This window comes from Phodopus roborovskii, unplaced genomic scaffold (genome assembly GCF_943737965.1).
Source record: "Phodopus roborovskii unplaced genomic scaffold, PHOROB, whole genome shotgun sequence".
Taxonomy (NCBI): Eukaryota; Metazoa; Chordata; class Mammalia; order Rodentia; family Cricetidae; genus Phodopus; species Phodopus roborovskii.
Genome location: NW_026125444.1, coordinates 18038150 through 18063194, shown reverse-complemented (window position 1 = coordinate 18063194; position 25045 = coordinate 18038150). Strand labels below are relative to the sequence as shown.

At 47.7% G+C, this 25045-nt stretch overlaps 1 protein-coding gene across 1 annotated transcript in view; it reads left to right on the top strand.

The window, feature by feature from the left end:
• Plxna4 (plexin A4) overlaps window positions 1–25045 on the top strand; it is a 426662-nt gene that overhangs the window by 76774 nt on the left and 324843 nt on the right. Inside the window, exon 3 of the mRNA XM_051175888.1 lies at window positions 7225–7407. Within this exon, the coding sequence (XP_051031845.1) occupies window positions 7225–7407 (183 nt within the window). The remainder of the gene's footprint in view (window positions 1–7224; window positions 7408–25045) is intronic.

Sequence of the window (25045 nt, the reverse complement as noted above, 5' to 3'; positions counted from 1 at the left end):
GTGTGTGTAGGTGTAATTAATGCAAAGAGATCTATGGCTTGGGAGGATGAGGATCCAAAGGTCTCTGTTCTCAGGAGCGTTGGCTCACGGGCATCTCTCCTTTTCCTCCTGTCTTGTATTTCTTTACAAAGCTACCACTTTCACTTCCTTTGGAACACTGGGACACAAGGGACACAAGCGAGGAAGATTGGGACTTGGGTGAATGGTCAGGGACCCACTCAAGAGGGGGTATTTGGTTGTGTCCAGGCTCTGGAGGTGGCAGAGGGCAGAGGTCCCCTCCTTAAGCTGTGGCCCCTGCTGCCCCCGAGACCAGAAGATGCTCCTTCTAAGGCTGCTGCCTAGCAACCTGCTAGATGTCTGGGTTTTGTTGTTGTTTGTTTGTTTTCTCCTTCTAGACTGGGAATCTGGATCTCTGTTTTCCCTGTAACTTAATAGGTTACTAGGGCAGCCATATCCAAGTCTTGGTTTTGTTTCATGTAAGATGGGTTGGACTGGCCTGGTGATCTCACTCTCTTCACTGGACCAGTACAAAAGAATGGTGGTACGTTGTATTCTAAGCCAAAGAACATGAAGTGGAGACCAAATCACTGCCTGTTTCCCTAGAAGCTGGTGGCCCAACCCTCTGTTCTCTCCGAGGACACCCGAAACAGGACACCAACAGCTTGTCTAAATGCAGCCTTGGTCTGTTTTCCCACCAGGGAAGAATAATTGGTGGGGGGCATCAACTGAGAAATGCATTTTTATGTTCTGGGACTTCCCTTAATTCTTGGCCTTTTATAAATATCCTGAAGCAAATTAATAAATGAAGATCTGTTAACAACATTGTTTTCCCAGAAGCCTCTGTTTCCCCCTTGCTCAAAGTGAGGAGCTTTTATAGACTAAAGGCCACCAGCAGAGGCTCAAACAGCCTCGCTCTTGGGATGTGGGCAGCTTTCCTCCCTCATTTAATGGACAGGGTGATGTCTCAGGGTCAGAAGATGCTGTAGAGGTGCTCGGAACTCCACGTGTGAGGCTGGGCAATGCTCCCTGACCCCAGAAGGGAAGAAGAGCTGCTTTGCTGCCAGGTGTACAGACTCTTCTGTTTGCTGCCCTCAGAGCAGGTGTAGAAGAACCAGGTCTGGCCTTTTATTTTCCTTCTGGGATCCAGAACAGCCTGGCAGGTAGTCCATGGTCAGAGTAGTCGGCTGTATCCATCCATCATACTGGCTTACCTGACCTGTGTTTCTGGGCCAGTGTGGGCCATTTGTAAGCAGTGGATGCCTGGGGTGAGAGGGGCAGCCTGTGGCTATGGAAAAGACTACATCCCAGAGCTCAGCTAATTGGCCCACAGGGGGATGGACCTAATGACCCCTGCCTCGTTAGCACTGCCTTTGGACCACTGAGCTCTGGCCTAGTTCTGACCTTTCTGTAATAAGGGTTCACGAGAGTTTTGGTAAAGGTGGGGCAACTGAGGGCCAAGGAAAGCATCTCTCTGTGGCAGGGAAGGGGCTGTGAGGAGTGGACCAGGGGTCTGCCAGCTGGCGCGGGGCAGCATCAGGATCAGGCGCCAACGCACCTCATGCCTTACAGTCCTGCAGATGGACTGGTGTATCTGTGAGCATGATGGCCCAGTCCTTAAAAGCTAATCACTGGACCTGGGCTTGGAAGGTGATTCTAAGGGGTTGAAGGAGAACGCTCACAGTTTCCCAATGCTAAGTCTGGGCTCCTCAAGTGGCTGCTTTGTGGTTCTGTCCCAGAGGCAAGGGACACCCTTACAGACAACGCTGTAAGGCTGTAAGGGGAGGAGGCTGGCAGCCTTTTCATCCCCCTCTGTGGAGATGATAGAGTTTTCAGAGTGCCAGTCTCTGCAGAGTGGGAGCAATTTCCCTGTAATTGGTAAAGTAACCGTAACTGCTCTGTCATTTGTATGTAGCGACACATAATTGCACGGTAACCTTTGCTGCTGTGTTCGAGGGAAGCACGGTAAGCTATTAGATTGTAATTTGGAGTGTCAGCTATGGCTCCCCATGCCACCTTCCCATGGCTGCCAGTGCTTTGCAGGCCACTAGGTAGTTGTTGTGGGGCCTTTGGCATTTAGGCCCAGCTTGGGTGGGATGCTCCTATCTAATGATGTTGTTAGGAGATAAAGTCCAGGGTGTGGGTGCCCATCCCTCCTCAGTAGGGATAAAGGCCACTCTAGTAATTTTGAAAACACAAACCCTAAGAAGGTTGTGAACATGTGGTCATCTTGGTCCCAAATTGTTCCATCTTCTGGATCAAGAAAGACCATTCATTTGCTTCTTCATTTAGCCTCGTGGGCCCAATATCTATCCCACCCTTACAGACAACAGAGTCCTTCAATCCCTACAACACTCCTGAGGTAGAAACCACGTATTGCCTTTGCACTGCCCAGACTCACCATTGGCGAATTTGTCTCCAGCTGACAAATAACAGTCAGGGCTAGCGCTCTTGCAGCATCTGCTGAATGGTGGACAGTGTTCTGATCGGATTAGGTGATCTGATCTCCACCACAGCACTATGGCATGTATTCTGGTATCACAATTCCCACGTTACAAAAGATAACCCTTAGTTACATGGTTTGCCCACACTTACAAAGTTCAGATGGGCAAACCTAGTTCTAAATGGTTAGCCGCTGGGAAACCAACACTTTTATTTGCTCATCTATCCACCTGTTTGCCGTCCTGCTGTCCATCCACCCATCTATCTATTTGCCTCGTGTTTCACAACCCTGTGTGAACCACATACTAAGCTAAGAGTACAAAGACGCATATTAAACACAGTCCCTGTCCTCCTCCTCAGAGTCCCTGGAACACAGTGAGTCACTCATCTTAAGTTATAGCCTCCACGCCGAAAACAAATTTAAATAGAATTTATTGTTTAAAATCCTTGCAAATAAATACAAAGCATAATGCACCAAAATTAACCAGACCCAAATTTTATGCAACTTAATGAACTTATCTCTAGTTAGAATTGGCATTCAGAATGGAAGCTGTAAAGCCTACATTAATTTTCCCACTTTTAGTATCATAGATTTCATGCACTTAGCAACCTCCAAAAACAAAAGATCCATGACAGAATTAGAACTAGAAAAACAATTAACTTTATATTCTTTTTCATAACTTGTCTCCTTTATGAGCATTCAGTCCTTATCTCCTAACACCCAGTTTTTCTTGTTCTAGTTCTTTCATGCTATACAGTATCCATTTATAAAAATGTATATGTATATTTATATTTGTTTACATATATGTATATATACATATACACATATACATACACACGTGTGTGTGTGTGTACGTGTGTATATGTATATAATTGGCTAGATTTTATACTGTTAACCACTGGGAAAGCAAAATTTTTATTTGGTCATCCATCCCCCCATCTGCCTGTCCATCCTTCCATCCATCTACCCATCTGTTTACCATCTGTATGTTTTAACCTGTTATGAACCAGGCACTAAGATAAGGAAACACATGTTTCCTGGCCTCACTCTCAGAGTCCTTGGAATGCAGTGAGCCACTGCATTAATTTGTATCCTATGCATTCTATGAGGACTTTTGGGGACAGTGGAAAGAAAAGAAAATGTCCCTTTAGTAGTGAGAGAGAAAACACAGAATGTCTGTCACTGGTCTGTCAACAGCATTGTCCAAGTGGCACCCACATGCATTCCCCTGTGATGGAATGATGTCCTTCCTCTGTAAGAATGGAGCTCATTGGCCAGCCAGCCTAGTTGGATTGATGAACTTTAGGTTCAGTGAGGGACCCTGAGACTGTCTCTAAAAATAAGGGGGGAAGCAACTGAGGATGATACCTAATATTGAACTGTTGCTTCCTTGTGCCGTTTAGACCTGTGTGTACATTCCCACGTGAGCGCATGCATGTGCACGCACAAGCACACACACACACACACACACACACACACACAATGGGGGTACTGAGGAAGATAAATCACACCAGCAGCTATAACATGCCCATGGGCATTTGTGGAGTGACTGGAGGGAGAGGCCAGGCCTGGACCTGCAGGCATTGCTAGACTCTTGATTACAGCTAAGTCTTGTCCTGGCTCCTGTGACTGTGGCTCTCATAATACTGTTAATGGGGCCCTGGGGAAGACCTAGCCAAGGTCAGAGCGAATGCTCTACACCCTCATCACCTAGGCACTCAAGAATACATTGCATCCTCACCTGCCCAAGGCTTTCACCAATTAGCCTGGAGCCCAGGCATCTGCATTCTATGGGCATCTGTGGGTCTCTGGGCAGGGATTGTCTTCCAGATCCATTACCTATGCTGTAATTACCCGGGGGCTGCAGCTCGGGAGCCTGCAAGGGCCTCTGTTCTCCATAGCCCTTATGTCTTTAGACCCAGGCTGGAATCCCAGTAACAAATCCACATACAATACCCTCCCTCACTGAGGAGCTTCCAGGTGACAGGTCGTCTTTTCCACTGCCCCATCCAGTCTGCATGTGGGCCCTGCCTTGCTATCTGACAACCCAGGAAACTGAGCCTAAGAGGACAAGTTACACCCAGAGAGACAGACAGCCCAGCTGCTAAGCAACTCTGTCCTTGGATATTTTCTCAGTACTTCACACTGTGTGTGTGTGTGTGTGTGTGTGTGTGTGTGTGTGTGTGTGTGTGTGTGTGTGGAATCCTTCCCCAGGTGCTTCAGCTTTGAGGAAATTAAGACAGGGCACTTCCCAGGGCAGCTGGAAACCTCAGCAACCTAGCTTGGTTAAGGCCTAGATCACACCCTCATCACCTGGGGTCTCATTCAGAGGGGAATACAGCCCCAGGGAAGCCAGGGATGGAGGGTGTTGTTGTCCAGCATGTCATCCATGAGCCCCAACAGCATCTTCAGTCTCCTTTGAGCTGAGGGACGAAGCTATGACAAGGAATGTGGGTGATGAGTATCACGGTAGAGGGAAACAGAACCCCTGCCTCCTGACCAGTCTTGGTGTGGAGCCCAGTGATCCAGGATGAGCAGAACCCCCAGCTCAGCCAGCCAGCCTGGGCTACCCCAGATTCCTTCTGGTAAAAGAACATTGTCACCTGGGGCCCCTTGCTGTGACAAGCTGCAGCTGAAGAGACTCACAGGCCTCCCTGTTCTGCCTCTGACCACAGGACTTCATGATATAGTTGCCTGGATGCATAGTACGTTTTTGTAGGTGGCAAATGATTTGTTTGCGTTCCACCCAGCTAAGGGGGGGATACTGTTGTGTAACCGTGGCCACTCAAATGCTCTTCTAGAAAAAACTGGACAAGCCTACATCCCCCCAGGTGTGTAGTTGATGTTGGTGTGAGACTGTGACACATGGGCTCCCTCTCTCCCTGCCCTGGTCCCCCCCCAACCCCCTTGTGCAGAGTAGATTATCATTCAGCTTCAGCTACTATGAAGATGGGTCTAAATTGGCAGAATACACGCTTTTCTGGCAGCAGGGATCTTTGTAGCACAACGTAGGCTGAGAAAATTAGGGATGCTGATTCTTTGTAAGCTGGAATCAGCAACATTCAAGGACTGTGCGGCTTCCGGGCACCCCAGGATGCCCTGGGAACACCTGGCAGGTTTCCATAGTTGCATCTAGCAAGGAATAGGCATCATGTGCTCTTAACCTGGACCGTCCCTTCCTCTCGTCTATCTCTTGCCGACCACCTGTCTCCTTTCTCCTTTCACTGCGATAGCAAGAAAGATGCAGGTGAGACAAGACCCTGAAGCTTCATCATAAACTTCTCTGCTACGTTTTGTTTGTTGCTGTTGTTTTGGTTTAGAGGGGAAGGGGAGAGTTCCGTTGGAGCTGAGCTGAGTTGGACCAGATGCATGTAGCAGAGGCTAGAAGCAACCAGAGGCATAGGACAGACATTTGTTCCACATGTGGAGGAAGGGGAGAGGTTAAGAAATTTGCAGAGTACTCCCTCCCTCCATGATGCCTATCGCTGCTCCCCTTCAGGAAGGGATGGAAAGAGCCCTAGGCCCGGGGGAGCTGAGTTGGCCACTTTCACAGGGTTGTGTTGGCAGGCACCTGCCTGCTGTTCCCCAGGTGCCCCTTGCTTTGACCGGATTTAAGTCTTTTACAAGTATTTTATTTCACTCCCTTCTCTGGAAGGTCCAGAGATGTTTACAGGCCTGAGCCCGACAGGCTTTATGGTAGCCCATCAAAAGGGAGGGGCTGTGGTCTTCCGCTTTATAGTGTGGAAAATAAAAAGCTCAGGAAGACAGAGTCGCTCTTCTGAGGCCAACGGTGCTCCCAAGAAAGGAGTAGAAACCCAGGAAGTTCCCAGCACCTTGGAGAAGCCTGAGCCAACCCAGAGCTGCTAGAGAGGAGCAGTCGCTGAAGAGGTCTTTACCCTCCTGGGCATAACAGAACCCAGAGCGGACACCACTGTCGAGTGGGGTCCCCTATGTTGGAAGTAACTGGAAGCCTGGTATGGAAAAGGCACAGAGTGAGTGGAAAGATTGAGAAATGTGTCCAGGAGCCCTCCCCTTTGGCCCCTGGCCCCTGGAGGTTATATTTCCTAGAGTCTGGAGAAGAGTTGGGTCATTTGTATCACAGGCTATTGAAGAGCCCCCCCCCCCCCGCCCGCCTTCATTTAGAGGGTGCTCAGGAGTGTAGACCAGTTTGAGATTGAGAGCAGATAGCTTCCTTCTTAAGGGCTTTTCTGTGACTGCCATGGCATCAGGCTGCTTCCCAGGAGGTTGTCAGAGGGGTCCTTTTATGTGGGACCTGGGGAGCTTGATCCCCAGATCATGTCCTGGGGAAGGTTGCTCTTGGTGTGCCAAGGCACAGCCGCACCTCTTCATTAGAGCCCGGGCCTTGGCTGATCATTCGGGCTTGTCTCTGTGCTCCCGTTGTTGTCCAGACTCCATTCCCCCCTTTGGAATTCTCACTACTAGCATATCTCCAAAGCCAGTGTGTAGACACAGTCATGGAGGTTGCTTATCTCTTACCCCAGATCCATGTGTCTGGAGCCCATGCAGAGGACTAGCCCTAACCTTTTCGACCTGAGAAGCACCTCCAAAGACCTGTGCTGCTGCTGTGGGCTTGAAGCTGTCTACTTGGGGAATTCGGACAAATCATGTAGCCCCTTTCAGCTGAGTGTTTCATGCCAAAAAGGGAGAGTTTGGAACAGACAGCCCCCTGCTAAGAGTCGGAGGCTCCGGAGTTTCCTGGCTTCACACCTTTATCATCCCCCCCCCCATGCTCTTTTCTAACATTTCCTGCATTTACCTTTCAGCTCCTAACTATCGACGACAACTTCTGTGGCCTGGATATGAATGCCCCTCTGGGAGTGTCTGAAATGGTGCGTGGCATTCCGGTCTTCACAGAGGACAGGGACCGCATGACTTCCGTCATTGCCTATGTCTACAAGAATCACTCTCTGGCCTTCGTGGGCACCAAAAGTGGCAAGCTAAAGAAGGTAGGAGCGAGGTGCGGTCGTTTTGATTGTTGTGAAGATGGTTTGTCCCCACAGTGACTCACTGTTGTGGGCCTGATGGGCCAGGAAGACAGAGCTGAGCTGAGGAGATACGATGCTGTTGAGGTCATAGAAACTGTGTGTCCTTTCTCTGCCGTCATTCGTAGGCTGGTGTGGGAGTCAGGCTGCGGGAGTGGGTGGATTCACCCTCCCCAAGAGCTGGCATGCACGTGAGACTTGTTAGCCCAGCCTTGCTGGGTGGTTCCAAATGGTGTATTCTGTTCTACTTGGCCTTGTGCCCTTAGGCAAGGGCTCTATTAAGCCTAGGTGGCTGGAGAAGGTGGACTGGGTGGGGGAGGGCTGTGCCTGTTCCCCTTGTTCCAGCCCTTATGGGCTGGTGCACCCATCTGGAATTCATTTAGGGAACAGATGGAGCAATGTGCAGACCTGCTTGAGAGATGCTAATGGGGCTAAGAGCCAGCCTGTGAGAGGGGAACACCATGACTGCAGTGGAACACACAGAAGAGCCTTATGGATGGATGGAATCATATGTTCTGAGAACTTGGCCCTTGTCCTGGTACAGTGGGCAACCTTGGCCCAGTAGCAGTGTCGGGTGTACCAGCCCACAGAGAAACATTTTCAGCTATGGATCCTCAAGGGGGTTGGAAGTGGCTCTATCATGAGCTGTCCTTGATGGCGTTAAGTCTTTCTAACTCTGGAAACCAGAGGTCCTGCTTTGTGTTGGCCGATCATTAGTTGCTCTTTTGCACTTATTTGATTTTCTCTTGGCATCTTCCACTGTGTGGTTCAGACTAAGTAAAATGATGATGACGGAACCTTGGTCCCTCCTTCCCCTTTGGCGTGTCTCTTGGCATTAACTCTGGATGGTCATGAGGACACAGTCTATGCAAGTCTAGGAGGTTGTGTCTGTTCTACCGTCTCACCACATGGTACCACAGTAAATAGTCCCTTCGTGTGGGCTTGATTTTCAAGCTTAGGTTCTAGGTCTGGCGTGTAACGGTATGGAGGGCATGTGATGACAGGATCAGGAGTGAGTGGTGGGCGTATAAATGATTATTGAATAACTGGGAACGGTAACGGGCTCTGTTGCTAGAGTACCATGGTACTCAGCAGACCGCATATGTGGTAGGTACTGTGCGCCTACCCTCATATCTCATTTCAGCATCCCATCTCACTGTCACACCCACTGTCTGTACAGCCTCAAGGCTTCCATTTCCGGGTCCTTGCCCTTTCTGTGTCGTGCATAGCTGAATCCCTTTTCACTGCCATGGTTCCTTGGGATTTCTACCCACGTGTTGAACTGAGTTCTACTGACTGCCAGAGAGTGTGCAGCAAGGTGTTGGTCCTCAAATAGCTCTGGTGTCTAATTGTTGCCGCCTACCTGCTGCTGCTCCTCGGGGTCCCCAATGGTCCCTGTCAGTCATTACTTGGTCAGTGCAGGAGATGTGGCCAGCTTTCCGTCCTTTTAGGCTGAGGCTTCGAGTTTTGAGTGGGCCAAGGAATCAGATCCCCAAACTTGGCTGAACACGTGTCTAGTAGGCCCGGGTACAACCAAGAAGAGACGTCTGAGTTTCCTATAAACAGAGACCTTGTGGGTACTTCTCCTGGCTCTTTAGAAGTCCTCTGCTTTTGCTATTATTCACTCTGCTGGAAAAGTGAATTCTAATTCCCAGAGGCATGCTGTGGTTTGGGTCATCTGTGAGATGTGTGACCCTACCAGAAGATGGTGAAACCTTTGGGAGATGGGGACTAGTACATGTCCCCATGGTCATCAGGTCTTGCCCTTGAATGGAACAGTCTAATCTCATTCCTTTATTCTTTATTTCTCTCTCCCTCTCTCTGTCCTTTTTTTTTTTTTTTTTTTTTTTTTTTTTTTTTTGCTTTCCGACTCATGATGTAAATTAATTATTCCTATCACATGATTCTCCTGCCATGCCATGTTGTATCAAAAAAAAAAAAAAAAAAAAAAAAAAAAAAAAGAGGCCAAGTGAGATTAGATTGGAACCTTCTAAATTGTGAACCCAACTCACCCTTTCTCTTTTATAATGTAATTACCATGGGTATTTTGTGATAGTGGTTAAGACACTGACCAATATCATCACCATTCATACTTCATGCAATGAAATGTCTATTGACTGGCTACATCAGCTCCCACAGGGGTAAGTCCACAAGTGCTTTGGTGCTGAGATTTTCTCCATCTGGTCTCCATCTCATTGGACCAGTTTCTCTCCATGCAATCAGTTCCATTACAGGTTCACAGACCAGACACCTACACCACAACCATTATGAAATAACCATTCTGAGCGTTAATATTTATTTGTAATTGTTTGTCCCTTGGCTCAGGCTCCTTATTGACTGGCTCTTTAATTATTAATCTATAACTTTTAATCTGTGTATCTCCACATGGCCTTGTCTTACTGGAGAATGCCTGGGCATTCTACCTTCCTTAGCAGCAACATGGCAACTCTCTAAACTCTGCCTATTACCTTTCTCTATCCCTGTTTGGATTTTCTGCTTGGCTAAATCCTGCCTGTCCATTGGCCAAAACAGCTTTATTTGTCAACTACTAAGAGAACCATATATTCACAGCATACAGAGGGACACCTCCCATCACTTAGGGATGCTTTAACTCTTTTTCTCTGGTGAGCCCCATATTAGTACAATGGAGAAGCAACTTTCTTTACCCTAAAAGGCTGTTACCCAAAGAATCTTAGACTAGCTGTCCAGACAGAATAGCCCCTGGATGAGGGGTAATTTTATGTCATTTCTGGAGTTGTTTAGACTATGTTGCCAGTGACAGGAATGTGGAGAGTTCTTTGCCCGCAACAGAACAGGCAGTTATTGATGAAAATATACTTTTTCTGGACTCTACTGCACTGTAAATCTGAGATGATTTAGAACAGTGCAGAAAGCCTGTCCCCTGCCACTGAGACTCAGTGTCACACAGCTCCATGAGTGGATGTAAGCACAGCCCAGGAGCCTGAGTGAGCAAATGCACAGGAACCACCTTTCTGGCAGAATGTAGAGGCGTGCATGCGTGGTGACAGGCAACACCTGATGAGAAACTTGGGGGCATTCTCAGTCACATGCAGGCTGGCATTTCCCATCTTCCTCTTGGGTGGGTCTGTAAAAGAACAGTCCAGTTTGAGCCACCTGAGGTGTTATATTTAATTTCCACAGCAGTGCCGTGGACTGGTAAGGCATGAATATCTGAAAACTGAGTAGAAGTGTCGCATGGGGGGAATGAGCGGGGCCCTTCTCTTGGCGGGGGTGGGGTGGGGGGGCGCTCACCACCCAGGCAGCTAAACTTTCTGCTCCACAGGTTCAGAGTGGCAGCCGCTTAATAGCTTTGCTCAAGCCTGGTGTCTGCTTCTGCAGACTCAGCACAGCCAGCCCAGGGGACAGTCTGAGTTGGAAAAGGAAAGCAGGGCTGCCATGTCTGTTGTTTGAAATAATAAAAAGTGAAAGTGGCCCATTTTTTTTTTTATTTTCCCAGACAATAGAACCCCCCTGCCCCCGCCAATAGCTCAAGGGCACCACGCCCCTTACCCTGCAATAACTCTGATTTTCTTTTTCCCGGAGGTTATCAGACCCTCTGCCACCTTTCTGGGCAGAGGCCCAGCCATAGCTGGCTGGAGGCTGCAGCTGAACTTTGCAGCAAGTTTTGTGAGCCACTGAGCCCGGGGTGTGAGAGTAATGACAATCATACAGCAGCCATAATTACGGAGTTGGCGTCTTCTAGCCCTGTAATAATCTCCCGAGTGTACAAGGGCCTTTCAGAGTTCTTTGCAGCGTGACGAGGGACTCGAAGTGGGCAAGGTGGGCGGGAAGGGGCTTGGGTGGTTGCTGAGAGTAAGGGAAGCTGGCTGTGGGCTTTGGGGACCTGAGAGCTAGACTCCAGCTATCCATAGGCTACCCTCGAAATTACTGACTTTTCATTTTGTTTGAAAGGTATGGGTCCCAATTATTTGCAGCCTTGCCTTTGATGACCATAATTTCACTCCTTGAGTGCACATCACATGAGGTAAGGGGGAAGGTGGGGAAAGTGCCAATTTGGATGTCTTTTGTATTTTCTGGGGTGTGTGTGCGCGAGTGCACGCACGCGCGTGTGCGTGCATTTGGCAGACTTTCCCCGTGGTGAACATAAAAGGCATGTTCTGTTAAGAAATCTGCCATATAAATGCTGAAATCATCAGGAGGTGCCCAGGAACTCTGAGGAACCCACAGCCTGTTAAAATGTCTTCTGCAGGCAAACTCCCCGAAGCAAACACCATCTTGACTTGCTTTAGGGTGTCTGGGTGACTGTTGGGGTATCTAGATTAAAATCTGTTTGCTTTAGTATCTCTGCTGCCATGCTCTCTGACTCCCTGGTTGCACTAAGTGATCATATTTTATAGTTTCTGATCATCACTGAGTTGCTGCCTGACAACAGAAAGAGACTGACGTTCCTCGTGAACCACAACATCATAAACTTCCTCTGGAGGTGTGATCGCTCCTTTCGTTCTGTGCTTGTGTTTTTCCCAAGTGCTTTCTGCGGAGTCACACTATTCGTATCTAAGGGGCGGAGCGCTCACCGGTGTTGGTTAAACAGAGCTCTGGCTCTTTCTGCTATGTGTCTATATTCGTGTTGCTCCTGGCTGTGATCAAATACCTGTAAGAAGCAACTTGATGGAGGAAAGGTTTCATCTGGCTGGTGGTTCAGAGGATGCAGCCCATCCTGGATTGGAAGGCATGGCTGTGGACATGCAGCAGGTGACTGCTTTCTCACATTTCTGACGCTCAGGATACAGAGAAAGGGGAGTGCTGAAAGGATCTTGTTTTCCATTTTAGTCAAATGAGGAACCAGCCCACATTCGGGATTGACATTACGCCTCAATTAATCCTTTGGGGGAAGCATATAGACACACTTAAAGGTGCATCTCACTAACATCCTAGGCACTTCTTAATCCCATCAAGTTGACACTTGACATGATCAATGACAGAGCCTGCAGCAGGGTGTGTGTTTGAGGTTCCCTTGCTCCAAGCCAGACCAGTTACTCAGGATGGTACTTGAGTGTATGTCTCTATGGAGAGTCAATAGGATTGTAAAACACATAATCCAACCTTCATTGCAATGTCCCACAGATTAATTTCAAAATCTTATGCTTCCTGGTCTTGTTTTAAATCAATTTGGTTGTTGTTCCTTGACCTACAAGGGGGAACCAGTCCCAAGGTGAGGTGGGTCATGGGGACTTACACTAGGTATGATTCAGAACACAGCTTTTCAGGTTTAAATGCTGTGTGCATGTGTACATCTGTGTCTGTGTGAGAGAGACAGAGACAGAGGCCAGACAGATGCACAGACACACAGACAGACACACACACACACAATACATACACACAGAGAGAAAGAGAGAGAGAGAGAAAGACAGAGAGAGAGAGAGAGAGAGAGAGAGAGAGAGAGAGCTTGAGCCTGTAGGGTCTAAACTATACAGCTGTTTCATATCTGAGACTTGAGTCCTGCTCTCCTACCCCCTAAATACATCCGGGAATTCCTTTCAAATTTGGGACTTTGAAATTTTGAGTCTACTTTAATTAAAAATAAAACCAGGAGATTGGCAAGATATCTCAGAGAGTAATGGTGCTTGCCACACAGGCTTGACAACCTGAGTTCAGTCCCCAGGAACCCACATGAAGTGGAAAAGAACTGAATCCACACATGGACGCGCGCGCGCGCGCGCGCGCACACACACACACACACACACACACACACACACACACACACACACCAGATTACAACAAGTAAGATGTAAAATGAAGCCATGCCATGCAGAGCTGGGCAGATGGGTGGAAGGATGTGGAAATCTAGGGCGGCCGCTGTGGGTTGAGCAGGAGCAGAGTAGAAATTGTATCGCGCTGGCTGACTCAGGTTTGGCCATGCAGCCAACCTGACGCTATGCACGTTTCCATCCTGAGCTGCTATTGTGACTTTGCCTAAGACAGGAACCAACAAGAAGGAAATGAGTGTGAAAGGATTGGTGCTGAGCCATCTGCTCATCTCCTCAGTGGGGAAGGCCCCTGCCCATTGTTTTCCTGTACCGTGTTACGTGTCTTAGCCTGGTGTTTTGTTTTGTTTGTTTGTTTGTTTGTTTGTTTTGCTAGTGTTAAACCGTAGTGAATTTTAAACTATGCTTTCTGCACAAGAAGGGGAAACTGAGGTTGAAGGTGCTGCAGTCACGGATCCTCTTCTGGGTGCACCCCTAATGTATTCCGTCTACAGGCATTGAACCTAGGCATCCTAAGCCCGGCTCATGTTGACCTGTCTGCTTCCAGGCATTTCTCTCATTTCATGTGTCAATCTCTGCCATGTTTTAAGCTTTCTTCTCGCGTTGTACCCAGTAGGCAAGAAGAGCCACCAACCTGGCGAATGCCGCCTCTGATGTATTTCATGTGCTTGATTATCACGAAGCCTTCAACCGTCCTTTTATCATGACTATTTCTCCATGGGTCTTACTTTACATGAGTTTTCTCCCATCTACTTTCCCAGAAGGGATCTCAAGTGGTCATTTAAAGTGACTGTAACAAGCCTAGGGCATGTCCTTACTGTGGTCTCTGCTGTAGCTCCCTTCAAGGCAGCTTGACAGCCATGGCTGGGTTTTGGCATCTTCTCTTCTGGATTCCTGCAGAGACACACATTGGGATGCCTAGCTGATAGTGTCTCAGGGGCACCTGTCATTCTCTTCCCCAGGAGACCAGTGTTAGGGTTCATGAGTGAAGGGTGGTGATAAGTTTCACCAATTCAGAATTTATTGATACACATGCCACTTCTTCAAGTGTGTGTGTGTGTGTGTAGGCATTTGTGTGGTAAGATCCGGATCATATAGTAAAATGAAAAAGAGATTGAAGTTGAAGAAAGTGCCAGTGGACCCCTCCAAATGATAGCACAGCTATCAGGGGCACTGAAGGAATTTATCCAGTGACACATACAATCAAGTAAAACATTATGCTTTACTAGAACGTATCATTATGGGGAAGCTAGCAGTGTATCAGGAGTCTGGGCCTGTAACCAAGACAACAAAAGATGGGAGAGGATGAGACACATGATGTGCAGAGGAAGAAAGGAGAGGCAGAAGGCGAGAGGAGCAGGCCCCAGCTGCCATTATCCCCCTTACCTGCTGGGCCTTTCACTGCTAGGCTCTCAGTTGAAAGGCAATAATACGTAGGGATTCAATAGAGAAAAGGACCACAGCAAGGATGGGACCAGCGAAGGGCTTCATCCCTGCAAATTGCTGTGACTTCCTGAGCCAGTTTGATGGAGAAGGCAGTATCACTTGGATTGAGTCATAGCAGACGTCTTGGTGCTTTCGTTAGGGCTCTGCTTAGAGTCTGCTTGTTCTTAGGATCTGCTTGAATGTGACACCAGGCTTGCTCCTAGGAGCTTTGGTTTTTTGTAAAAAAAAAAAAAAAAAACCATCCACAATGGCTTTGTAAACACTTTTCCCCACCCTGATTTCAGACCCTCTATCCTAGTCCAGGAGACATCAGCATATTGCTCATCTATAGCTGTGTAACAAACTCTCCCCAAGCCCAAGGTTTAGGACAACATTTGTTAGCATATAGTCTTCGGGGATCAGAACTCAGGTGCAGCTTAGCTGGGTCCTCTGGCTTATGACCACTCCCAGGCTCAAGTTCATGTGTTGCATGTGCAGTCGTCTCGTGACTCAAGGTCTGATTGCAGAGGATTCACTTTCAGGATCACTCAGACCCTCCCTGAAGGCTGTTTACAAACTAATGAACCACAGATCTAACTTCTCCAGATCAATGGGAGAAAGAGGGAGGGAGGTGGAGAGAGAGAGGAAAGAAAGAGAGGAGGGGTCATCATATTTCTTTGAAATCTGATTTGACTGTCCACCAGTTGGAAGCCCATCGCTTGGGTTTGCACTCAGGGAGAGGGAGGTCCATTAGGTTATGAGTACCAGGATATGATGCTGATCCCCAAGGGTCGCTGTGGGGCCACTTAAATCACACTAACACTGGAGTCCTGGCCCCTGGGGAGATTGGAGCCAGTGCTTTCAATCTGCAGTTAACTTTTAGTGAACAATGGTGTCCCAGGCTCTGCTCTGACTTCTGGATCCTGAGCCTTTGATGGTACACACGTAGAGAGTCAAAGGATGAACAGCAGAGATGCCTCACAAGGGCTGGGTCGGGGGTGCATGCTCAGGGGCAGTTCACCTGGGAAGATAGTGGTGCTGGTGAGGGATGTGACCAAGAGCCAATCTTCAAATCAACAGCGGTTGGTCATGAAAGATTCTGCCTCCTGACTAGGGCTTCTGGCTTCTAGTCAGGTGTGTGACTGGTTAACAGGAAAGAGAGTAGGGTGGATACCTCCTAGACCAAGTACCATTTATTTGTTTTCCCACACATTTATTGTCTCAAATGACCCTCAGTATTTCCCTTTTGGGGATACAGTATAGCCCCTTGCTCATGTGGAAGGACTAACTCCTCTCATGGTTATACTATTTAAAGTTTGCCCCTTGTCTCATATGGGAAGACTCTGAGCTTTGCCTCTGGCCGAGGTCTTGGCTGTGGGTGGAGTCTCACTCCAGGACCCTGAGGGAGGTGTGTGTACCTGGTCCATATATGTGCATTTACCAGAATCTTGTACCTCCTCTCTGCCCTGCTCTGGCTTGGACAGTTGTAACTGGTTTTCCTGTCCCTAAATGTGTGCCTCTTTAACCTACAAAGTATGGCAGATGCATCTCCCTGAAGGAGCCCATTCCTCTCATTCTCAGTGTTAAAAACAACAGCTCTCACCTCATCACTGTCCCTGGCCCAGAGCCCTGTACAAATGGCCAGACCTGCTGAAGGAACTTGTCCTGCTTAGCACTTCAGTGTGTCTCGCTGGACCTGCATGGTTTGAGTTCATAAGGGCCTTGGCTAAGGCAGCACTGAGGAGGGTGCTGCCCTGAGAAACATTTTCCTATACATGGGGCCCTCTCCCTCCAGCATGATTTCATATCCAGCAGCTATTGTACCCCAAGATCAGACCCTCAAGAGGCTGGAGGAGATTGAGGGAGGATGGAGGAGATTGAGGGAAGTTGAGGGGGGTTAGGGGAGTCTGAGAGAGTCTGAGGGATGCTGAAGATGCTGAGGGTGTTTGGGGGAGGTTGAGGGATGCTGATGGAGGCTGAGGGAAGCTGAAAGAGGTTGAAGGAGGCTGGGGGGGGGGGCTCAGTTTTAAGGAAGCAACAAGCTCTGCTTTTCCTCTTACCACTGACCTGTGGCTTGGGATGCACTCAGGTCTTGCTTAGTCTTTGCTTTCTTATTAAAACTCCCACTCAGAATTTCATGGAACAGTGTGGCTCAGGGCCCCTGTTATTCCTCCTTCGGAAGACGGCTGCGTCTACTTAGCCATGGCAACTTGCAAGGTTCAGAGGTCTGGCACACGCTCCTGGTTCTGTGTGGCCTGCTGGTCATTGTGAGCATCTCACCACATTTAGACAAATGCTTTCTTGCTCTTTCTGAATGCCCCGCCTGAGCCCCAGCTCCTTATGTGTTCTCCATACCTTTCAGGGTTTCCACTTTGTAATCTTAGCCCTGCCGCTGTGGAGCATTGTAATTTTAGTGCCTGGGAGATCTACTCACAGGCCTTACCTTCTGTCAGGACTGCTGTGGGTTTAACAAGGTCTAAGGCAGCAATGGCTTCTTGAGATCTTCTTAGACTGTGTGACTGGACGGGACAGTGTGAGTCGATGGTAAAGAGGCTACATTCCAGAAATGCATTTGCACAATTCCTTTAAGATTTACTCATTTGTTTGTTTATTATTTCAAGACAGCGTCTCATATAGATCAGTCTGGCCTCAAACTTACTATGTAGCTGTGGATGGCCTTGAACTTCTGATTCTTCTGTCTCTATCTCCGAAATGCTGGGATTATAGATATGCATCATCATGGCTGATTTATGCAATGCTGAGGATCTAACCTAGGGCTTTGTGCACGATAGGCAAGAATCTTACCAATCAAGTCACATACCCAGACCTACATAGTTATTTATATAAACATTCTGAAAGCCAACTGTACACGTTTTAAGACTGCAGAGACTCTAAAAGAGTAACACGATCTCTCATATCCCATGATCACTGTCTATTTTGGGAGGCATGACCTCCACTACTCGAGGTGAAGTTTGAGGCTTATTAAGGTAAAGAGGGGCAGAACACACTTCTCCCATCCTGTGTTCCTGGATCAACAGGGTGGAGGCCTGGGGCTGTGTGGACTGCTGAATAGTTTTGGTACCCTTTGGATAAGCCGGCAAAGAGCAGGTCTACTAGACTGCCACCGGGTTTCCCCGCCTTCTTGGCACCACTCTCTGACTGCCAAAACATGGCAACCCTTGTGCTTTTCCTGATCCCAGTTTTCTTTCCGGGTCTTTGAGTGTCCTTTCAGAAGACTCCTACACTCCCAGAGAAGGCTCCTGAGGATTTGTAGGCAAAAAGCTTGCAAGGGAAAGTGATAGATTTCAGCTTTTCCACCCATAGCTCCTTCCCCAGCCAGATTGGTGGGAGTGGCTAGGGCGGAGGGAGTGACCACATTCGAGTGTGTCTCGGAATAGCTGGGCATGGTACCGAAGCCACCTTGCCACTTGTTCTCAGTGCTGTGAGTAAAATTTAAGGCCCAATCCTCATGCTTCTAGATTTCCCCCATGGGACACTCAAATGCAAGCTGTTGAGTCCTGGCAGCATGGCACCTGGACTGTTGTAGGCATCTTATCTACACTGTAGGCTAGTGCATGCACACGTGTGTGTCTGTGTGCATGTGTGTGCATGCGTGCAGGCACTTATACTCCCGTAAGTGTGTATTGTCAAAAGTGATACTGCCAAGATGCCTTTGGTCCATTTCTAAAGATCCTTAAGACAGTAACTTTACCTTGGTCTTTTTAAAAGCAGAATATTTTTTATTAGTTATTTGAGAATTCTTTTTACCATGCATTTGAATATACCCTCTCATAACTCTTCACATGACTTGCCCTCCTATTCCTTCCCACCCAATTTTGAGATTTCTTCTTTACTTGGTCTTTCTAGTAAGTTATCAAAAATTTCCTGTGATAATTAAATTCTATCTTCCCCATACAGCATGGAATTTACCTGATTTCTTATGAGGGGGAAAAAATAACCTACTCCAGGTGTTCTTTTTGATGGACAAATAGACTTCTAAGAAGTTGCATTTGATCATGATGATATTTAAACGTGTCAGGGCAGCATGCATCTATTTACATACATTTTCTTTTCAATGCTGGAGGTTGAACTGAGGTCCTTGTGCATAGCAAGGCAAGCTCTTTGCCACTAGGCTATCTCCCCAGCCCAGAATATCCTATTTAGTGTTCATGATCAGATTTGTTCTGGGCCTTTCTCCGGTCATGCCAATTAGGAAGAGGAAAAGATGTGTATAAGCCTCGCTCAGATGAGTCTTTCTTAGATCCAGTGAGGCTTAATTGAGCAGGATGGGATAAACCCTGTGTGGACCTGACCTTGCATATAAATGGCCCTCAGTGCCTAACTGGATGGAGCCAGTGTGACTTCTGGGACCCTAGACCCCACCTGGCATGGGCAGGGCTGCTGGCTGTACTGACATGGCTTCCTTGTTCCAGCTAGGCTCTGGGCTTCTTTACCTACTGAAGTTGGTGTGCTTTGGGGTGGGAGAATATAGACAAATTGAAGGAGCCAGTGAACATTTTTTTAAAAAATGAATAATCCATTTCTAGAATTAATAGCCTTGTGATGAATCCATGTTATCAATTTGAATTTTTATTTTGTCACATCTTGATTACCCAGAAATTACAGGAAATAAGCTTCAACATTTGTAGCTGAGCTTTCTTTTCTAAAAGAAACGTGTTATCCAGCAAAATAAAATAAATTAAAAAGGGCGTGCTTACTTTCTTCAAATGGAAAACACAGCTCATTGATACAGCTGATACTTCTTTCTTGTTGCATAGAATCACTTTCCTATGTGAGAATACAGGACCACCAGATTGCCTAAGGAGATATGAACCCATGCAGGTTGGAAAAAAGCATATTTGGAGATTGACTGTAAGTGGTTAATGTTTTGCAGTGTCTGTGCAGGTTTGTATCAGCTAGCTTAGGCTACGTTCACTTGAGGTAACAAATAACTCCCAAACTTAAGTGATTTGCAACAATAAAGGTTATTCCTAGCTCATGTTCATATGTACCTAGGGTTGGCAGAAGCTTTGCTCCCCAGTGTTGAGGACAGAAACTGAGGTCCTGTGTGTGATATGCCAATCTCACAACAGAGAGAGAAGACACAGAACCACATGTCCTCTAGTTCACTGACCAGGCCAGTGTGAAGAGGAAGGCTAACTCCACACAGGAAGGGGTTTACTGTGTATGTGGGTAGGGTGAGGTGAGGACAGAGAATATTTTTCAGTACAACTTGCTGTAAGTCTTACTATCATGAACAGCAGCCTTCAGGCTGGCAATAGCACATTGGTCTATGATATGTCAGGTGTTTCTGGAGTTAAAGAACTCACAGTTAAAGCTAGAGAAAATTTTTCTAAAGGGGAGGATGTGGCCATTGTATGTCAATCAACTCTACATACCGTTTTATAGGTATTTTTATTAGGCTGACTTCTCACAGCTTGTTTGTAATTTACATTTTTGCCTCCTGAAACTGTACCAAAATTGTTCATTTTCTTCCATTAGTCAGGCCCTGGGTGTTTGTCTCCCCAAATTTAGTTTTTCTTGAGATTGAGGGTGTGTTCTGACTAAAATGCAATGATTAGATTGTGTTCAGCAGATGCCATTTGGGTAACTAAATTACCCAAATTTATTGAATCATTTCTTTTACCTAGAATTAAATAGAACTGCCCAAATTAATTTTTTTTTCAGAGTAATGTAACTTGCAAAGACCCTCTTATTTTTCCCCTGTACGGCCTCAGTTGACTGTGATTTCCAGAAATACACCCTGGATACCACTAGAACATTGTCCTTGGTGTGCGCTGCCTTCCTGGGGATGGGAACCCAAAGTCAGTCAGGACCTGAGCATAAGTCTAATGGTTGGAAACTTGAGTGGAGTGTGTCAGCCTGAAGATTGAGAAATGTGGACTTTTAGCTCTTGTTGTTTTCTTGCACTGCCAGATTTCATTTGCACAGTATTAATGATGCCCAAGAAAGCACAGAAATAATGTTCATTGGGACACTTGCTCATCACTGAGCCAATAACAGCACCATGCTGGCCTCAGTGAGGACCATGATTCTCTGGTAGCTGCTGCTCACCTGCGGTGTTGCTAGGAGGCGCCCTCTGAATATTTCTGAGCTCTCCACATTTTCAGGTCAACATGCACATGCATGTACATGCTTTCTTATGTATCATGGCATAACTTTGTCCCCACCCCACCCCATCCCCAGGAGTCATCCTCATAAATATGCACATGGACTTGAGTCATACAGACCTACAGTCACCTGGTCTAGCCATGTGACCCACAAACGCTCAGGACCATGCACAGACCACTCTCTCTGCAAATTAAGCCCGGGGTTAATGCCCCTGGACTCTACCCTGCTTGGATGCAGCCACTACTTCCCTTCTACACTCCCTGGGAAATTAGCAGCCCACCATCTAATCAGTTTACCTCTGACTCGAGCCCACTTTGGCCTAGAGATGATGACAGAGTACAGCCATTTAGCTGCCAAATGCTCTGACAATAGCCCAGATGGAGCAGCGTCTCTGACATCGGAGTGGTTACTTCTTCCTCCCGGTTGGGGGAGGGGGTAATGGGTCTCCCACTTGGTTTTTTTCAAGTGCTTCCTGCATCTGCCTTTAATTTTCATGCCTTTTGCTTGCTGACCTCGCTTCCCAGCAGCCAGTCTAAGTGTGATTCCCATAATTAGCTTAGTGATAATTTAATCTCCCTGCTTTAAATTTGATTGTTTTTGAGGGACTCGGGTCTGGGCATGGGGGAAGGAGACCTTTGCTTTTGAATGAACTCTTTCTCTGTCTAGAGGCAGAGGTGGACGGATGTAGTTGGGTGGGTGGGAGCAGGATGGGGGACACGGTGACAGATGCGTGTGGCTCATGGGCAGATTCTGGACAGGAAGCTGGAATGGAGTTCATTTCTCTTTCTCTGTTGCTCACTCTTCTGGCGTTCCCTTTCTTTGTTCTAATTTTCCCCGGAAAGTTCAAGGGCATGTGGCTATGCTCACACACCACACACGGAGCTGTTAGCTGCTCTAAAGAACAATTTAAACATAGGAAAACAAAGGCTAGGGCTGAAGCTGGAGCGAAGCCTTGACTGATTTGATTTTGCAGCACTGCATAAACTCGGTGTAGTGGCACATACCTGTAATCCCAGCACTTGGGAAACGGAGGCAGGAGGAGCTGGAGTCTAGTCTCATCTGGGCTACATGAAGCCCTATCTTTAAAAAGAAGAGCTCAAAATAGGAAAACAATGAATTCCTTAGTTGCTCATGGCAGTTGTCCCCAAGGACGATAAAGAAGAGGGGGTGTCAGTGACTGCCACCCCATTGCCTCCTGGTTCTAAGACACTCCAGCTCTCCTCAAACTTAAGTGGCTGCTTGGGTCTGTATCTGTGGTTGACCACGCCTCTGAACTGTTTATAGTCAAACCAGGGTGTTGTGGAAATTGTGTGACAGCTGGGAAATCTCAACTTTGTCCGTGGCTGCACTTCTGGTTTGAGACTAATGGATCGCACAGATGGCCCAACCTTTTCGTCTTGTGTGATAAAGCTGCAGAATGTTGCTTATTTAGTATATGTGTGCACGTCTTTGGGTACTCATGTATGTGGGGGGGGGGCTGTAGAGTGTTTTATGATACAGCAGGAAGACAAATGTAATAAAGAGGATGGTGGCAGTCCCCATGACTTTGTTTGGTATAATTCTAAGGATTGACTTCAACCTCCACAGATGTGAGCATAGGGAAGGTAGGGCAGCAGAGTGTAGAATTCTCCAGAGTCGAGCCTCTCCAGAGGACTGGCAGGTGCTCCAAATAGATGCCTTAACCAGCCCTTGTGGGATTGGGGTTTGGTTAGGGGCAACACACGTGTGTGTATCCAAAGGAAGACGAGGCGATGTGACTCGGCTGAGCAACCCTGGATCCCTTGATGAGCCGCTGTGCGGGAGCCTAGAGCCAGAGACCTGGGAGGAGGAGACAGGCACAGGCAGTCAGGATGCCAGGCTCCCTCCTCCACATCTTGCAGCCTGGAAATAAGGTCCTAGATTCATGATCTAACCTTTAATTAAGAGAACAGAAAAAAAAATGATCTCATTTTGACTTTTTAAGATAAATGTAGCACAATCCAAACCACCCTTATTTCTTCCGTCAAAGCCCCAAGCCGCCGGCGTGACCTTGGCTTAGTACTGTGGCTCTGGTCCCTTCCCCTGTTCTTTTCTCCCATGCAGGACCCTGTGGGCCCTGCCCTGGCCGAAATGTCTGCCTTAGTGCTCATCCTGGGTCTGTATCTTGCCACTTTTCTTTGTTGCTCTGTCTGAGCTCTTCCCCTGAAAAAGGTGTTGCCCACCCTGTTCCCATGACTGTGGAACTTCCCTCCCTTTCGTTAGCAATGCTTACACCACCCCTGGGTGGTCACTCCAAGTTCTCGGTGTGCTTCGATTGCTCTGATAGCCCCTCAATTGTGTGTCCTGGGTGTTTCCCAAGATGGAATTGACCAGACAGGAGGCCTTTGTTCTTGGGAATTGATTTCTTCTAATGTGACTGGAACTGACATGGAGGTAGCCCTGGTGTGTTTAGACATAAGCTTGGCCTTTTGTTATGTGACAACATTTATTCCCCATCACCTCCCATCACCTTTAATAGCATAATTTGGAGTGCACTTTTGGGTGGGGCCTACCTTCTGGAAATCTGAAAAGGTCAAGTCCATTCTCCTGAGATACTTTTGTGCCATCCTCCATCAAAAGGGGTTGTGTGGTTCTGCCCCTTGTTTACTGAGGTAATGGCCAAAAAAAATCTGTCCCAGGCAAAGTACCACCCTTGGTACTGCCCTTGTGGGCAACTTTTGGGCCATGTTGGAACCCTAGTGGATGATTTCCTCCAGGATCATCAGAGCAAAAGTCTAACCATGAACACACTATGAAACCTCAGGGGAACTGACCAGCAAGTTAGCAGCAGGGCAAGCCAGAAACCCCAGTGCAAAATCACAAAAGGGAGGCTCTGGCCTGTGGAAAAACGGGTTTGCACTTGTGAGGAATTCCCATATGGTTCTGCAAAGGACAAAGGATGACCCCTTTGCTGGGCTTGAGTCTTTTGGGCAGGAGACAGAGGCCATGAGCTCCAGCTCCTTTTGCCTTCTGCTCATTGTTGGATCAATAAATACTCACCGTATAATGTCCTAATGGGGCAGGGAGGGGCATTCGGGGACATTAGCCATGACTCTGCAGTGTGAGAATGCTTGGCCTTGCTTGGTGTTCATCTGGATCTCAGTGCTGATATCTGTGGACTTGCTATGAGTCTTCAGCATTGCGTGCCCAGGTCTGGGAGACCCTGAGAAGAGCAGGGTATCCACGTCTGCAGTCCCTCAGCCCAGTGTTCTCGTGGGTTCAGTATTCCTCTACAGGGAACTTTTGGCATGCCACCTATGTCGTAGGGGCCAGTAATGTTTGTCACTTCTCAGATTGTCCAAGTGATGTTTCCCTGAGCACTCTGTGGCCCGGAGGCTGTTCTGCAAGATGAGCTCATTGGTGCTAAATTTATCTCTGCTGACAGCCCAGAATCAGGTTCCAGGGCCCCTGGCCGGCTTGGAGGTAGTCAGCTAGGAGGGGGGATGGGCCAGCCTCTGGAATGATCTGCCCCAGCTTTTGCTATGATCACTGTTGTCTGGTAAGAGGAGTTTGCCTCCTCCCTTAGACAATCCACCCTCCAGCCCCACCCCCCCCCGACCTCTCATTTCTCCCAGGTTCTCTGTGTCAGAGATATGCTTTTCTGCCCACAGTAGGTTTTGGCAACTTAAAGGGCCAGCCTGAAACCCAGGTGAGAGGGTACAGGAGAAATTGAAAAGATCCTGATGTAGGATGGAAGGGCAGGTGTGAGGACCCACCAGAGATGGCTAATGCATGTTTGGATCATGTGACCATGGTACAACATTGAATCGAACAAGTAGGAGTCAGGGAGGAAAATGTTTCGGAGCAAGGCAAGATCTGGACTTGCACTTAGAAAGACCTTTCTGTATTGCAAGAAAAATAAATGAAAATGCGGAGAAAACTCGTTAAGAGCAAGAACGAGGGGAGTGAAGTAAATTTGACATGGAAGAAACACCAGGTTGGTTCCAGATTTCTTGGACTTCTGGGAGATAACGGGGGGGGGGGGAGGGTTAAAGTTAGCTTCCTTGAGTTTTTCTGCTGCCTGCAGGTGCTAAAAAACTCATGCCCACCCACGGAAATGGCTTGGTGCTTGTTTGATCCAACAATGCTGGAAATGCTTCAGGTATGTCCTGCTTGGCAGTTCCATATTGCACATAGTGTTCAAGAATCTGAAATTTGAACAAGCACACAAATAGCAGGGTAGAGAGTACCGGCCAAGGTGAGCCAACACACACACACGCACACACACATGCACACGCACACACACGCGCGCACACACGCGCACTCACACGCACGCGCAC